At 55.3% G+C, this 16,919-nt stretch overlaps 1 protein-coding gene across 1 annotated transcript in view; it reads right to left on the bottom strand.

Annotated features, from left to right (window-relative positions):
• ARHGEF10L (Rho guanine nucleotide exchange factor 10 like) overlaps window positions 1-16,855 on the bottom strand; it is a 63,862-nt gene extending 47,007 nt beyond the window's left edge. Inside the window, exons 1-3 of the mRNA XM_055082354.1 lie at window positions 15,832-16,855; window positions 10,302-10,493; window positions 9,458-9,491 (exon numbers count right to left, since the gene is read on the bottom strand). Of these exons, the coding sequence (XP_054938329.1) occupies window positions 9,458-9,491; window positions 10,302-10,493; window positions 15,832-15,865 (260 nt within the window). The 5' untranslated portion in view covers window positions 15,866-16,855. The remainder of the gene's footprint in view (window positions 1-9,457; window positions 9,492-10,301; window positions 10,494-15,831) is intronic.
• Between the last annotated feature and the right edge of the window lie 64 nt (window positions 16,856-16,919).

Raw genomic sequence — 16,919 nt, forward strand, 5'->3', positions numbered from 1 at the left:
TGTGTGTGTGTGTGTGTGTGTGTGTGTGTGTGTGTGTGTGCACGCACACACACGGTATTCCCGACGCCTTTTCCAGTACAAGGTATGAAAAATATGAAAGAGAAAAGAATTCCACCTTTGGGAATTGAAAGGACCAGAATAACATGAGCCTTATAAGGCCTTGAGTAAAACCCAATCTGCGGCAGACCGAGGGCTGGGACAGCAGGGCTTGTCCAGGATGGCCCGACTCAAGAGCACCACTCCCCTCGAGAAAGTCCCCACCAGCACCACTACCACTATCCCCACATCCAAGAGACACAAAAGGAAGGCAAAAACATCAAGCCCGGATTAAGCCTGCTGCCAGTTTTCTTTTCAGCCCTGGCCACTTTCTAGTTCATATAGCATGTTAAAGCCAGAAAGGGGGCAGGGGGGAGGGATAAAATGGGAGACTGGGATTGACATATACACACTACTATATATAAAACAGATACTTAATAAGGACCTACTGGATAGCACAGGGAACTCTACTCAATACTCTGTAATGACCTATATGGGAAAAGAATCTTAAAAAGAGTAGATATATGTATATGTGTAACTGATTCACTTTGCTATACAACTGAAACTAACACAACATTATAAATCAACTGTACTCTAATAAAGATTTTTTTAAAAAAAAAGAAGGACTTCCCTGGTGGTCCAGTAGTTAAGACTCTGCGCTTCCATTGAGGGGGCACAGGTTCGATCCCTGGTTGGGGAAGTTCCACATGCCGCACGGTGCGAAGATCACCTGGCGGGAGGATTCAAAGCGGCTGCCCATGGCAGTCACCTGGGAAGCTCCTCAGAGATACAGACCCAGAGCCCCTGCCCCAGTGATTCTGATCCATCGGTCAGGAGGGGTCCAGCACTTTTTTTTTTTTTTTTTTTGTGGTATGCGGGCCTCTCACTGTTGTGGCCTCTCCCGTTGCGGAGCACAGGCTCCGGACGCACAGGCTCAGCGGCCATGGCTCACGGGCCCAGCCGCTCCGCGGCATGTGGGATCTTCCCGGACCGGGGCACGAACCTGTGTCCCCTGCATCGGCAGGCGGATTCTCAACCACTGCGCCACCAGGGAAGCCCCAGCATTGTTGTTTTTAAAGCTCCCTGCTGGCTCCGATGTGCAGCCAGGGTTGAGAACGGGGGAATCTTGGGCTTAGGGTGGGAACAGACCTGGGATAAGATCACAGCTCTGCCACTTGAGGGACAGGATGAATAATCACTCTACTTCCTGCCGTGAGGATTAAATGAGATAACACAGATAGGGCACTTAGCACCTCTCTGTGCCTCAGTTTCCATATCTGTGAAATGGAGCAATAATACCTCCCTCTTAGGGTTCCAGGAAGGAGTAAATAAAGGCTTGTAAAACTCTTAGCAGAGGGTCTGGCCCACGATAAATAGCCCCGGTGCACTGTTTCCCTTCCCCCTCCTTCCCCTCCACCCCTCCTCCAGCTAACGGGGTCCCTGTATGCACTCACCTCTTCACACTGAGCCCGGCCACCCCTCACATACGGAATGGTTCTGGGCCCCAGTGTGTTTGTCCTGTGCCATCCCCCACATGGTCACAACTCCACTTACTGAATGAGCGGAGTGGGGAGGAGCCCCCAGGGAAGTCGGAGGAGGGGACCCTGACTTGATATCTATAACACAGTCCTCGGTGGGGAGCGAGCATCAAGGCCCCCGGGGAACCATCCTTCCCCACAGCCACAGACAATAACCCAGACCCCACCTCGGCCTTCTGCTCGGTGGTGCACGCACCTCCCTCCCGTCATCTCGAGGGCCCCAGGCTCAGCAGTCAGAGCCAGGACAGGCACTGTACCCCCGGCAATAACTTATCAAGAGCCTTGTGGGGTGTTGCAGAAGTTCCCATGGGAAAATGCTCACCCTATGTAATTAGGTCAAAAGGTGAGCTGGGAAACAGCATGTGCAATAAAACCACAATTCTATAAAATACTGATATATATACATAGGTCTACTTCTATAGCAAGGAAGCTGGGCAGGAACACACAGTGACAGAATTAAAGGTTGCTTTTAGTCTATCATTTTCTGGACTTTCCAATTCTTCTAAAATAAACATGCATGACTATTAGAAAAAAAGAAAGAAAGAAAGGGAGAAGGAAAACACATCCCAGGCAATGTTGAGCAACAGCTTGGCCAGCGCGGGGTCCCTTGTGCCCTGTGGAGTCCTGCTCCAGGCAGACCCACACCCTTTGAGGACAGTCATAAGAGCAGCTCGCTGACACAGCATCTGGTCCTCACATCTCATTTAGCCTCCACTTTACACAGACGAAATGGAAGGTTAAGCAGATCAGACAATGAACGGGTCCTGGGTTGTGGAGCTGATGTGGAAGACAGGCAAGGTCCAAACCAGATCTATGCGAGAGACGGAAGGGCAGAGGTTAGAACACTGGGTCTGGAAGCCAACCAGGTTCAACCGTGGCTCTGCCTCACCTCAGCTCCGTGTCGTGAGGCTGACAGCGTGTGTTCTCTGCACCTGCTTCTGCATCTGTAAAAGGGGGATTACAGTAGCACCCACCTGTGAGTGTCACGAGCCTTACTGGAGGCGGGAGAGGCTCTTAGAACAGGGCTTGGTGAATAATAAGTGCAGAATACGTGCAGGCCATTATGATCTGGCTACAGAGCCCATAAACACACCAAAGCACAGAATGTCAGCCCCCCGAGGGCAGGGACTGTCTGCCTCGGTCGCTGCAACGCCTGGCACATTGCAGGCACTCAGTAGAGGTGGAGGATGGAGGACAGAGGGGAAGGGCAGGGGGCTGCTGGGGAAGAGCAAGCAGAGCCCCGGTCCTCTGGCTTTGAACCCAAGCGCCACTACCTGCCACTCAGCTCCCTTGGACCAGTGAATGCACCTCTCTGGGCCTGCACAACGGAACCCGTAAGAATTCCCTCTTTCCAGGGCTGCTGTGTCAGTCTCCTACTGCTGCTGTGACAGTTACCACAACCTTAGTAACCTCAAACAACACAGATGTATATTATCTTACAGCCGTAAAGTTCCGAAATCCACAATGGACTTCACTTAGGGTAAAAGCAAGGTGTCGGCAGAGCTGTGCTCTTTCCGGCAGCTCTAAGGGAGAATCTGCTCCCTTGCCTCTTTCCAGCCTCTGGAAGCAGCCTTGGCTCGTGGCCCCTCCTCCATCTTCAAAGCCAACCGCACAGCATCTTTCAATCCCTCTCTGACTCCACAAGCCCCCTTTATAAGGATCCTTGTGTTCCATTGGGCCCGCCTGGATAATCCAGCATCATCTCCCCATCTCAAGGCCCTTAACTTCATCACATCTGTACAAGGTCGCACATTCCCAGGTTCTGGGAATTAGAACATGGAAGTCTTGGAGAGGGATATTAACCTGCCTGCCACCGTTGTGCAAATCAAGATGAGATGCGTGTGGAAAGGGCTACATAAACTGTAACGCCCGTGCACGTGTAAACTATTAGTACCGTGTCTTCTTTGTGCCAGGCACTGGGATGGAAGACGCATAAGGCAGAGTCCTGTCACTGCAGGGATCCAGGGGTGGACTTGACACGTTCCTGAAGGGGGACTCGATGTAATGAATGCGAACCTGTGTACGTTTTTTCAGGCCAGAGACTGTGTGGCCTTCGTACCGGGGACTCAAAGGGTCTGTGACCCAAAGACCATAGCTCCTATATGGAAACCCCTTGTAGCCAGGGGTGGAAAAGGGGAAAAACAAAAATACAGCTCTTCCAATTTAGGGACTGGCAAGGGGCCAGACAGAGGTCTTTCATGGGAAAAGGGTCCCCATAACCCTCCCATGAGGGACTCCACTGGGAGGGAAGCTTGTCTCTGTCAGTCCTCGGATCCCACGGAGACCCTGCAGGACAGGACACAGGCGGCTATGAATGCTCTGGATCTGGGGAAACAGCAAGTTAAGGGCAAGCTCGGGATGCCAAACAACTCCAGACTGGGTCTGCAGCAATCTCACAAACCTCCAGGGACACCTCCATTTCCTCCCGGGGCCAGGGGATACTCCAGCCTCGTCGAGCTGCCCCCCAAGAGCCCCCACGCTCCCCAGACCCTCGGCCCTCAGAAGCCACAAGGCCAGGCTGCAGGCAGGCCCTCCAGCGCCCTGTTTCCATCCTGTTCAAACACTGCTTCCCCAAGCCTGGTCTGATCTTCTCGGCACCTGATACGTCCAGGGAGGATGGGTCTCCTTGGCTCTCCCAGCTGCCCAGCTGCTTCCCTCAGGCTCCAGGCCCGGGTGAGAGACGCTGGCCAGTGGGCAACACAGTCCATCTTGCCTGGATAAGCCCAGGAAGGGGCAGGACAAGTACCTCCCGGGAGCCACTGAGAGTCCCTGCGGCCGGGCCAGGAGCCAACAGGAAATGCTGAGGCTGCAGTGGGGCCGGTGGGGATGGCAGCGAAACTGGGCAGGAAAAGCAAACAAATCCAGAGGGCGTGGTGCGCTCAGAGGTGAGAGACGCGGCCTGAGTCCGGGAAAACGCAGGGAGCCGGCGACCTACACGCTCTCATTTCCCAGCAAGTACCTACTGGGTGCTCAGGGTGGCTGTGAGTTCACAGGTTTCAAAGTCCACCAGAAAGGCCCAACCCTGTGAGCTCCAGTGGATGGCTGGCTGTGGAGTCAGACGGGCCAAGCTCCAGCCCTGCCATTCACCAGCTCTGCAAGATCTCGGGTAAACTACTTCAACTCTAAGCCTCAGTTCCTCATCTGCAAAATGGGCATAATCAGTAGCCCCGCCTCCTAGGGCTGCGTTGCCTAGGAGATGCGATCTTGTGCAGGAAGCACTCAACTCGGAGTGTGACTCAGGAAACAGCAGCCGACATGAGTAGCATCGGCGGGATCAGCCACTCAGCCGCTTGAGGCCTCCCTTCCCGCTGGCCTCTGTCTTGGCCTCAGTCAGCTGCCAGAGCCAGAACCCCGGTGCAGAGATTCTGTTTCCACACCGTTTGTTTTCTCTTCATTTTCACGGAGACACTGAGAGTCGTCTTTCAGACCCGGCTCCTCCTTCTGTCCATTGGAATCCATCGTTCATTCAACGGGGATGCCTTCAGCAGTCGCCCTGTGCCTGGCACCATGCTAAGCCGGGAGGACATGGCAGCAAACAAAATACCCGCCTCCCCCACCAAGAAAAATCCCTGTCCCCATGGAGCCGTCCTGCAGATGGAGACGCCCTTCCACACCCCTCTACCATCACAAGGCCTCTGTGTGGGGCAAGAGGGGAGGGGGCTGCTTTTACTCTGCTCCCATCTCAAGGGAAGGGGCGCCACCCAGAGTCACACACAGGCAGGGCCGAGGCCACTCTGCGTGGCTCCCCAGGTGGGGTCTATGGAACATTCCAGCAACAGCTTGGACACTACTCTGCCAAGAGCTCAAGAGGCAAAGTTAGATCTCATAAGAGGCAAAGTTCTTACCCCAATAAACACACACAGAAGGGATCGTTCATATGGAGCCAGCCACCCCTCCCAGCATGAACCAAAGTCTGAAGTCCTGAGCTTGGACCCTGAGTCCCCAGCACATCCCTGGAGGGTCGGGTGATGGTCAAACACCTGGCCTCCGGCCGGAGAGGCCCCGCTTCTAGTCTCTGTTGAATGAACATGTACCATCTATGTGTAACTCTGGCCACCTAACTTCCCCAAGCCTCAATTTCCCACCTGTGACATGGGTAATGAAGTGTCCACTTCCTAGAGACAAGAGATGGGACTGGGCATTTAGCTTGGTGCCTGGTACACAGTAAACACAATCACTGTTATTACTATTATCATTCGCTATTATTGCTGTTGTCGTTGTTGCTGTTATCTGATAATACGTCCTGTTTCGGAAAGAGAGAGTGGCAGCAGCTAGCCGAGCAGGCTGAAGGTTCTTTTGCCCGGCAGCAGGACGGACGAGAGCCCAGGCCCCCTCCCTCCTTGGGATTGTGGAGCAGCGGGGCCCGACCCTAAAATCACCCCGTGGGCCTCGGCACCACGCACACTCAGCAAAGCCAGCAGCTCTGCCTACCCCATAACAGCCTGGCTGCCTCCTCTGGGCAACCCCACCTCCCAGGTGAAGGGACCCGGAAGTCCACAGGCCTCACAGCCAGACAGGGACCCAGTGCCCCTGCCCAGGTCACCTGGACTGCCCGTCAGCCTCAGCTGTCCTCGTAAACAGTGATGCAGCACCGAATAAATGGTAACTTACGTACACCTCACAGAGCCCTGCAAGAAAGTAGATTTATTATCCCCATTTTACTGATTAAGAAAGTGAGGCTCGGGACAAGAAACAACTTGCCCGATGACACACAGGTATTAAGTAACAGGTGAGACTCGAAGCCAGCTCTCTGCGGCTCAGAGCCCGAGCTCCCAGGCCCTCGAAGACCCGGACTCCGGCCCTCACTTTACCCACGGCGCTCCCACCACCTTCCCTCCCCAGCTGTGGATGAGAGCTGGGGAGGGAGTGAGGTCACTTTAAGGCTGCCCGGATCTGGGCAGTGGTTCTAACTGTGCTGTCAGGAGCCTCGAGTCAGGCAGCCCTTGCTTTGCTGGAGGCCAGGTAGGCAGCCAGGCAAAGCCCAAGGCCATTTCCAAGCCTTCAGGCAGGGACCGTGAAAGAAATGCAGTGAGAAGAGATGAAATGTCCTCCACTTGGAGATTAGTTTTTTCAAAGCAATGTCTGCTTAGTGACTACCTTTGGGAAAATTTTTTTTTAAAAAAGAAAAGAAAGAAAGAAAATCAAGATTTTTTTTTTCCCTTTGTCTTGGATACCAAGGAGAAGGAAAGCGATCTGGATTGACTCTTCTCCCAGAGGACTCCAGAGTGGAAATTCACCATCCGGGGAAGGAGGTGGAACTTAAGTAAACGGAGACCTGGAAGGGAGGGGGAAAAAGCTGGGAGCAGCACAGAGACACTTGACGGACAAGGAGTCAGGAGGCCTCCAGCATCTCATTGGGCGACTGTGGGCAAGCCCCACCCCTCAGTCTCTCCATCTACAAAATTAAGGGGCTAGAAGGGAAGTCTCTCGGGACTCCTGCTGCAATCAATATTCTGCAGGGGACTCACAGCCCATGAATGTTTGCCCCATCAAGGGCTCTCAAAAGTTATGTTTAGGGCTTCCCTGGTGGCGCAGGGGTTGAGAGTCCGCCTGCCGATGCGGGGGACGCGGGTTCGTGCCCCGGTCCGGGAAGATCCCACGTGCCGCGGAACGGCTGGGCCCGTGAGCCATGGCCGCTGAGCCCGCGCGTCCGGAGCCTGTGCTCTGCAACGGGAGAGGCCACAGCGCTGAGAGGCCCGCGTACCGCAAAAAAAAAAAAAAAAAAAAGTGATGTTTATTCACACCTGTTGGCAACCCAGGCCCAGCCGAGGAGTCAGAGGCACTGGGCACACAGTCTCCGCCCCTTCGGCCCCATCGCACTGGAGACATCCAAACTGGTCAGGAGGCAGGAGCAGAAACAACCAGCCTCACGTATTCCTCAACGATGCTTAGCGGCAGAGAACACGTCCATCTTACAGATGCAGAAACTGGGGCTCAGAGAGCTTCACAGGGAGCCCAAAGCCACCCAGCTAGTGAAGGGCTGAGTGAGGATGTGAACCTCCAGGAGATGGTGTTCAAGGGAGCTGGGCTAACACCAGGACCAGGTATAGGATAGGTGGGCGTGCTACGGAATAGTGGGTGGTGGGTTAAAGGCAGAGGCTGGGCCCCTCTCCCAGAAACGCGTGGCCCACACTGAGTGATTCTGACGCAGTATAGCACCAGCTCTGGGGGCCACTGCAACAAGGCCTCCACAGGGCACCAGCACCAGCCACACACGGCGTCTGGCCGCAGTCACCAGGTCTCCAGGACACACAGAGAGAAGGCGGCAGAGCCAGGCCAGACGGCTATGCTCCCGACTCTGAGGTCAGGGAACCAGGGTCTCCAGAAGGACGGCCTGAGGAAACCAAGTGCCAGACCCCTGAAGGGGTGCACTTGCTGGATGTCCACACCGTTTCCCAACCCCCTGCCCCCCGTCCCTGTTCAGTGGCTTCCTCGTGTGGACCCCTCCTCTCTCTCCACCGGCGAATTTATGCTCCCTTGCTCAGCCAAGACCCCCCTAGCCCCCCTCCGGTCAGTGTCCCTGTTCCCTGGGCACCCTCTGTCCCACCTGGATGAGTCTGCTTCCCTGTCCAGGCTGAGTTTCTGGGTGGCTTCATTCCTGGCCCGCCCTGGAGGGACGTGACCCCTGGGAGATCACAGCAATTTCAGGACTTCCCAGCCCAGGTGCAGAATCGCTGATTCATTTCAGGTCCCTAACCAGGGAGGAGAGCCTGGCCCCTCTTCTGGCCGTAATTACACAGTGGCAAGCCCAGCAGAAACCCTCCCAGGGTCCACCCACTCCGACAAGGAAATGAGCACAAACAAGGACTCCTAGGCTTGAATTTGAATCCAGAACTGCACTGGCTCCCGGACCCAGGGCCACAATCTGCATCTCTGAGACCTGAGAATTAGCCGCCCAGATTCAGCTCACTCTAGAAAAACAAAGGGAGGCTCAGACACCCCTCCCCAGACTAGGGCAGCCAGGATTTAAACTCAGGGCCCCAGGGGCCCCAGCCATCAACCCCGGGGCCTAGATCCACCACTGAGGCTTCCCTTAGAAGAGGACTCTCTAAACACCCAGGTCCTGAAAGCCGAGCAGAGCTCCAAGAGGCCTCAGCTTTCCAGCCCCCGACTCCCAAATGCGCGTTCCAACTTGCTGAAGACCACAGAGGGAGTGCTGGTAAAAGTGCCTTGATTAGGTGCCTGCGGTGTCTCTAGGTGTCTTACCCAGCAGTTCTTCATTCTTCTATGGAGGAAGCAGTGGCCCATTTTACAGATGAGAAAACCAAGGCCTGGGGGACTGGGACTTACACAAGGACCCATGGCCAGTGCTGGGCCCAGAGTGCGAGGCAGGCAATCACCCCAACACCCAGGGGTGTTAGCCTTTAGGCTGCCCTGCCTCAGACAGGCTCCCAGGTGGAGAAGGGCAGAGTCCCCAGCAACAGTCAAAGGAAAGGGAGTAGCAACGGTACTGGCAAGACGATGGCGATGGCAAAGACAATTACAGAGGGTGGCACCGCGTGGAGCACCAGAGAGCTGTTTAATTCCCAGCCACAACCCAACGGAGTGGGTAGGTACTTCATTGTCTTCACTTTGCATATGAACAGACTGACTTTGGAGAGTTTATGTGACTCCTTCTAGCCACACAGCTGGCAAGGGACAAAGCCAGGATGTGGAGCCAGGCCTGCTTTTTACTTCACAGGCTTGTGGGAAAAATAAAGGAAAAAGTAACACGTTTTAGGGACTGACCTCTTCCCTCCGGCCCAGGGATCCTGAAATGCGTTTCTCCTTAGCCAAAGACCTGCCCTGAGCCGTCACAGCCGCAGCTCCACCCCTTCCCACACCTCCTGCCCGGTCTCTCCTCGTCTTCCAGCTGCCAGAGCAAAAGAACGCGGCTCACTTACTGTGTCTGGGGCGGTGCAGCCTCTGGGTCTGGGTCTGCGGGAGGAGAGCAGAGGCAGAGCCCGTCAGGCCAGCGGCTGGCCCGAGGGACTCAGCGCATCCCCGCCCCCTTTCCCAGCTTCCCCGGGGGGGCCCCAGAGGTGGGCCGCCAGCCCGATGCCTGCTGCATCCCTGCCTGCCTTCCCCCAGCCCCACACTATCATTAAGCTCCCCTACCAGTCCTACCTGCCTGTCCCCACCCCCAGCCCCACGGCCCACATCCCAGCTCCGACCAGAACCAGTCATGCTGCCTGCTCTGGGCCTGCCCCTCACCCGCAGCCCCTCAAGGAGCCCCTTGTCCCCAAGCCTGCAGGAAGTTCCCGCCGGTCCAGTCCCCAGTCCCTCCCGATGACAGAAGCTGCCATTTAACCCCGGCCTTATCAGGGCCTTCCCGCCCCCAGGGCGCTGGGAGGCTGCTGCTCTGGCAGCTGTGATTCCCTGGGAGAAGCTGCGGGGAGAGAGGAGCTTCAGAGAGGCAAGCTCTGGGCAGTGACTGTCGCTGAAGCACAACCGACGGCCAACCACTGCCATTGACGACCAACCACTGCCATTGACGGCCAACCACTGCCATTGACGACGTGCCAAAGTGCCCCAGATGCTGCAGGAATGCTAGGAATCTCCAGTTCCCAACGGGAGCGATGGAATGCAGCTTCTTCCCAGTGGTCTGTCTTCCCTTCCTGCTTTCTGGGGACAGTGGAGGAGCCACAAGGCATCACTGGGAGCCGGGAGCCTCCACGCAGCCCTGAGCTCCCTGTAGCCCCGGAGGCCCGGAAATGGGAAGACCCCCGGGCTTCCAGAGCACCTTACCAGCGACGGGGGCGGAGTCCAAGTGGATCAGTGGGGCGTCTTCCGCCTCCTTCTCTGGAGCAGCGCCTGGGACGCCCAGGCCAGCACTGGTGTCCTCGTCATCATCGTCGCTGTCATCAAACTCAAAGGCCTCGCCAGGGTCGTCCTCTGCCTCGGGGGAGGGGCCTGGGCCTCCAGGAAGCAGCCGATCTCCTGGAAGGGAGGAGGAGTTGGCCCGCTGTGGGGTCTCAGGGTTTGGTCCAGAGAGAGGGCTGGAAGTGGGGAGCAGCTGGGGGTCCGAGAGAGAGCACGCGGGTGGCCCTCCTGTGCCCCGAGGTTCCTGTGGTTGGCTTGGGGCTCTAAGCAGAGAGGCAGGAGACTAAGGGTAGGGAGCAAGCTTCCAAGGCGAGCGGGTGTGCATCTGGACTTGAATGTAAGTCTCTGGTTTTCTTGTTTTCTACTTGCCTATTTTGTAAGCAAGGGGGTTTTATAAATGCATCTGCCCACGTGCGTCTGGACACACACCTTCGTGTGTATTTCCACGTGTGATACGTCTTCGCATTTTGCGTATATGCAGATGAGCCCCGCACCCTGCTCTTTACTTGGTATGCACGGGAGAGGGGAGCCTGAAGGCAGCCAGCTTTCGGGTACCAGGGCACAGACTGGCTGGGGCAGGGCTCGGGGCCCGGGCTCCCAGCATGAAGGTCAGCCCGGCCTTACTCCCTGCTTCTCTCCCCTGGGAGGACCCCTGCCCGCATCCCTTCTCTGTCTTAGCCTCTTGTTTTCTTCATCTGTTCCTGTAAAATGTGTAATGATTTATTTTGCCCCTTTAAGGGGGCAGGTCCTGGCCTGGGGTATGTCGCCAGCCACATCAGTAAACAAAGGATGTTGCAGCCATCAAGGCATCAGCCACTGCAGCTACCCCAGTGGTGCACCCTGAGGGGATTCAGGACCGAAAGAACAGGACGCTGGCCCCACATAGCTAAAGCGCATATCAAAGGAATGATTTCAAGGAGCCCAGCCTCTTGCACTTCCCATATACAGAGGAGTGCTAAATTCGCTAACTTGAGATGCCTGGTTTTCTTTAGTTAACCGTAATCTTTTGATGTTCTCACTACCTGATCTTTGTTGCAAAAAAACTCCTGTGTATCCCGGCTCCCCGCTCACCTCTTAGGAGCAGTCCCTCAGAGCTATCTGAGAGGCTGCCTCCGGGCCTTAAGTCCTCAGTAAGTCCGTCAAGTAAAACATAATTCTCTACTTTTATGTTGTGCATTATTTTTCAGTCGACGGGCAGAACTCAGAAAACTTGAACAAGAACTTCGCTTGTTTCATTAAACAAGTGAAGAAATGGATCCTCTGTCCTAAAGAGCATAACAAGCCCTCACCTTCGGCCCATTTCGGCAAGCTGAGGTCCCCACCCCCCACCCCGCCTTCTTCCTTAGAAGACTTCTCTTCTAGAATCTGAGCCTAAACAGAACCTCAAGCGTCCATTTAGCCCATCTCCCTACCTCGTGCAAACCCACTCCCAACCCAAGGGACAATGTGGGCTGGTTTGAAGCTCATCGCTCCTCCCTGGGCTGCCCGGAGTAAGCCTGTCACAGCTCATGTCACACATTTTAGAGCATGAGCTTGGGGCCCACCCAGTCCTGTCTGGGTCCCCTTCACCTCTCTGAACCTTGGTTTCTTCCCTGTAAATTGGAGAATGAGACAGCACCTACCTCATAAGGCTGATGTGAATGTGACGTGAGATGTAGGTCAGGGTTTCTCAGCCTCCTATCGGGGCTGCGTGGTCTTTGTGCTGGGGGGGCTCTATAGGATGTGTAGTAGCATTCCTGGCCTCTACCCTCCAGCTATGACAACCAAAAATGTCTGCAGACATTGCCAAATGTCCCCTGGGGGTCAAAACTGCCCCTGGTGGAGAACTGCTCTGGTAGATGTAGCTCTTGGCATAGTGCCTGGGATGTGAGTGTTACACAGTGACACCTGCTGTAATTTCTGTCCCCTCCCTGCCCGAGATCCTTGAGGACAGGACTGTCCACAGATGGATCGATAAGTAAATGGGTGGGGAGGTGGATGGAGCAGAGAGACAGCTAGACGGGCCAGCGGATGGGCAGATGGACATATCTGATTCTAGCAGTCTCACTGACCAGAAAAATCCAACGCCCCCCCCGCCCCGCCCACAGTGACCTGGGGTTTCCAGAGCAGAACATTGTAGGTGCCAGTGTATCAAATTCAAGAAGACCCTTCCTCAGCTGCTTGACTGCAGCAGAAACCCAGAGCTAACTGGCCCTCCCCAGTCACATTTGGTATTACTTTTGATATTGCTTTCAACACTTCCGTTTTGGATATGTATATGTACACACATATATAAAATGCGTGTGTATAGCATCTTCTACTGTTCTCCCCTCGCTCATTCCACTCCAGCCACACCGGTCTCCTTGCTGTACCGTGAAAGTGCCAGCTCTGCTCCTGCCTCAGGACCTTTGCACTTTCAGTCCTGGGGTCCAGAATGTTCTTTCCCCCAGGCGTCTTCTCCTGCTCTCACCTCCTTCAGGTCTTTACCATATGTCAGCTTCCAATGAGGCTGCCAGGACCAAAACTGCCCCCAGTGACACCCGGGGGCTCCCGATTTGCCTTGCCTGCTTTCTTTTTCTCTGTGGCCCTTACCAGCATGTGACACACAGTATGTTTTATTTATTTTACTGTCTGTCTCCTCTGCTAGAACGTAAGCTTCCTGAGGGCAGGTATTCTTGTCTGTTTCACTGTCATATTCCCAGCATCTGGTAATGTGCCTGACATGTGGTAGGCACATAATAAGTATTTTCTGAACACACACACACACACACACACACACACACACACACACACACACACACACACACTCCTATTGTCAGGTCTATGGGTTGCAGTTTTAAAAGTTTAAAAAATACTGGAATAAATGACCACAAAGTCCCTGCCCACTATTTCTGGACCACCAGATTCAGACCTATCCTGACCAAAGGGGCTTCAGTGCCCATGGTCCTGCCCACTTGAATCTGCTGGGCATACAGTGGGGGGAGGGTTCCCTTTGCACGTGGCCTGTATCATTGTAGCCACTACGGTTTCACAGTCAGACCACCTGGGTTCAGACTCCAGCTCTCCCTTATACTGGCTGCGTGAGTGTCAAATTATTTCATCGCCCTTCCCCCTACCCCACCAAGCTGCAGTTTCCTGATCTGTCAAATGAGGACAATAATAGTAACTGCCTTACAGGGTTGTTGCGAGGATGGAATGAACTGACAAACATTAAAGCACCCAGTGCGAGGTATGGGCTCGCTAAATGTTAGCTGTTCTTACGATGACGACTCTACTTACCATCACTGTCACTGCATCGTCATTATCATTATCGTTATTACTATTAATATTGCCTTGAGTCATAGCCCAGGCCCTGACCCTGGGTGAGATGGAGAGCCCCTCCCCATTCACAGGCCAGGCCCAGCCCCAGGTGACCCGGCCCCCAGGCTGCGTCCAGGGACTTAGGTTACTTCTGCACCTTCTCCCTTTAAGAGTACAAATAGCTTCAGTTAGGCCAGCACTCAACACAGTCACGCCCGCATCCAGCGAACTGTCCCCGAGAGCCCCTGGGCCGGGAGGTTCAAGCAGAAGACAGACATGGCCCCTCAATGTCAAGGAGCTCACTACAGGGTGAGGCAGGCAGATACAGCCAGAGAATAATGCAAAAGCCCAGAGACTGAGCCGGTGCTAAAGAGAGGAGGGGGCTTACGTGGGGCGCGGCTTTGGCACAAGGCTGCCCCAGTGCAGAGCCTTAAAGGGGGAGCAATGGTCTGACAGGCTCAGGTTACGGGTCAGGGGCTATTCCAGGCCGAGGCCAGAGCAGGGGCAGAGAACAGCAGCAAGTGGTCCAGTGGAAGGGAAGACGTGAGCAAGGATGATGGGGGTGAGAACACGGCTGCGAGGTGTTGCGGGGATTTGAATTTATTCGTGAGGACCACGGGAAGCTCTCAAAGGATCAGAAAGTGGCAAAGAGACTGGTTCAACCAGACGAAACCAGCCCGCAATGTCAGATACACCCAGAACAGTAAACTTTCATCAAATGTTTGCTGAACGGAACTGAATTGATTTCATCATAAGATACTTTTGCTCTCAGTTTGCATGTCTGGCCCCTTGGTGTGTAGGAGAAAGGGTTCAGGGTGCCTATGACAGTGGCGGGGGGTGCGGACATCCTGGGACCCAAAGCCACGGCCATGAATCAGGAAATGCCCTTGTCCCCAAGATTCTGTTCAGGATCCTGAGACCCAGGCAATTAGACACAGCTCCTTATCAGAAGGAAAAATCAGGAGGCCCATCCCTGGATAATTGAGAGCCGAACTGAGCCCTTCCCACCCACCCAGACAGGTGGCAGGGCTGGAGGTGACCACACACGCCTGTGATGTTCCTGGACGTGCCCCGTCCTCGGGAGAGCCCACCCCAGCGAGTCCTCAGCGAATCCAGGAGGCCGGGACCCAGGAAGCCACCCCACGCTATGGAGAAGGTGTGTCCACCGTGCCGGTCCCCCACCCTTCAGAAAAGAACACGGAGCCTGGGGCCGGGGGGGGAGTCCTCCCTGGGCTCTGCCCAGGGGCTCAGAGCAGAGCACAGGCGGCCCGTCCTGCCAACACCCCAGTGACAGCAGCTCCCACGCACTGAGCCATTGATTACCACATATGCCAGGGTCCCACCTGTATTTAAACCTCGAAACATCACAGGAGAGGGTATCGTTATCATCCCCATGTTTGTGGGTGGTGAAACGGAGCCAGAGAGACACCAAGTCACTCAGCTGAGCTCACAGTGGCAGTGGCAGGGTTGGACTGGAGAAAAAGCCCTGGCTTGTTACCATTCTGCTAACTGCCACCCCCCAAAAAGAACAAGAGGTCAGGAAGCTGGGCCCAATGGGAGAAATGGCCTTGCATCCAGCTCCTCCAGGATGGGGTCCGGATTCTACCAGCAGTGCCCAAGGCCCCGCTGTTAGGGTTGCCGGATAAAAATACTGGACAGCAAATTGAATTTCAGATAAAAAAAAAAAACAATTTTTTTTTAGTATAAGTATGTATTTTTCTGCTTTCTTTCCTTTTTTTTTTTTTTTAACTTTAGCAGCCCCACCACCGCTAGATGACCCGGCCTCCTCGGTTCCTTAGCAGATGGAGATGGATGGCCCCGCTCTTCCCCTGAGCCCCAACTCGCCACTCAATTCAGAAGCTTTACCCCCAAGCACACCTCAGTCCCCAGAGGGGCTCTGCTTGTCTCTCCAGGGGACCTTAGGGAGAAAGGTAAAGGGTCAACCCTTGCCCGGAGCCCGCTCCATGAGGAGGAAATCTTTATTTCCATGTTGCAGGCAAGGAACCTGAGGCAGAGGGGTGAGGCCACTTGCCCAAGGGCAGACAGCTAACTGCCAGTAGGGCCAGATTCTCACCCAAGGACAGCCTACTCCAAAGCTAGTGGCCCTGGGCCAGGCCCCACGGCGCCCCCCACCCCCGTTCAGAGGTGGGAGAAGCAGGCACCCGGAGTACCATACCTATGGCAGCCCGTGGAGGATGGGAGGAAGCCATCAGACAGGGTACGGCTCACCAGCACCGTCCCAGCGCGCGCCTGCAAAGAGAGGGCCAGAATTCTGATCAGAGGGCGTTCAGGGCTGAAGTTCCAGCGACAGAGAAGGGTCACTGACTCGTGCCCTGTGCACGCCAGCCTGCCAGCTCTCACCCTGTTCCCCAGCCGCTTCGGGAGCACAGGACAGCGCCAGCAAGGGCCCAGCCCTCACCTTCATAAATCATTAACCCGCCGAAAAACCAGCAGGGGCAGAAGCCTAAGCCATCTTCCCAGAAGGCCCCTGCCTCCACCGACCTTCCTCTGCCCAATACCAAGGAACCTCGGGAGCCTGCTGGGTCCAGCTAGGCTGACAGGTGGGTCCCCACTGGCTGACAGGTGAAACTCCAGCCTCAGAAGCCAGCATCACACTCAGCCCCCCGTGTGGCAGAAGCTGGATCACACCTGAACTGTCATGGACGTGGCTGGACACTTCCTCCTCCACGGGCGCCCTTGGGTCCAGCCGCTCTCCCCAGCTGCCGCCCCAGTGGTCCCACGGAAGGCCATTCACTCTCTCTCTGTCTCTCCCTGTGGTGCACCCACGAGGTTGGCCACTTAGCACGTGGGTGTGAGGGAAATAAAGGGCTTCATGGAGACAGGTGGCTCGATAGGGGCAGAATCCCAAATGCTGGGAGCTGGGGGCAGTTTCTCCAGGCCTCGCAGTGGAGGATCCCGCAACCAAGAAGCCAGTGCCTCCGCCGGGCTTCCTGGGCCCCGGAGCCAAGCTTGCCCGATGCCCCCTGCCAAGCAGTGACGGAAAGAGTTCTCCCCACTCCCGGTTCACACCCCCGATTCTGAGCTAGAGGCGGTCCTTCTAGACTTCCAGGGGAGGAGGGGATCGACCCTGGAGGGAAAGCCCCGAGCCCTCCTTTCTAATCAGCACGCCTGACACAAACTGGCTGCGAGCCTATTTTCCTTTCCAATCCTTAAAGCCTCTATTTATGTTAGCTGGTTTCCTAAATAAAAATAGAATGCATGTAAAGGGCAATTAATTAATAACAGCAAACATCTATGCAGTGC

The sequence above is a fragment of the Physeter macrocephalus genome, chromosome 3 (genome assembly GCF_002837175.3).
Source record: "Physeter macrocephalus isolate SW-GA chromosome 3, ASM283717v5, whole genome shotgun sequence".
Taxonomy (NCBI): Eukaryota; Metazoa; Chordata; class Mammalia; order Artiodactyla; family Physeteridae; genus Physeter; species Physeter macrocephalus.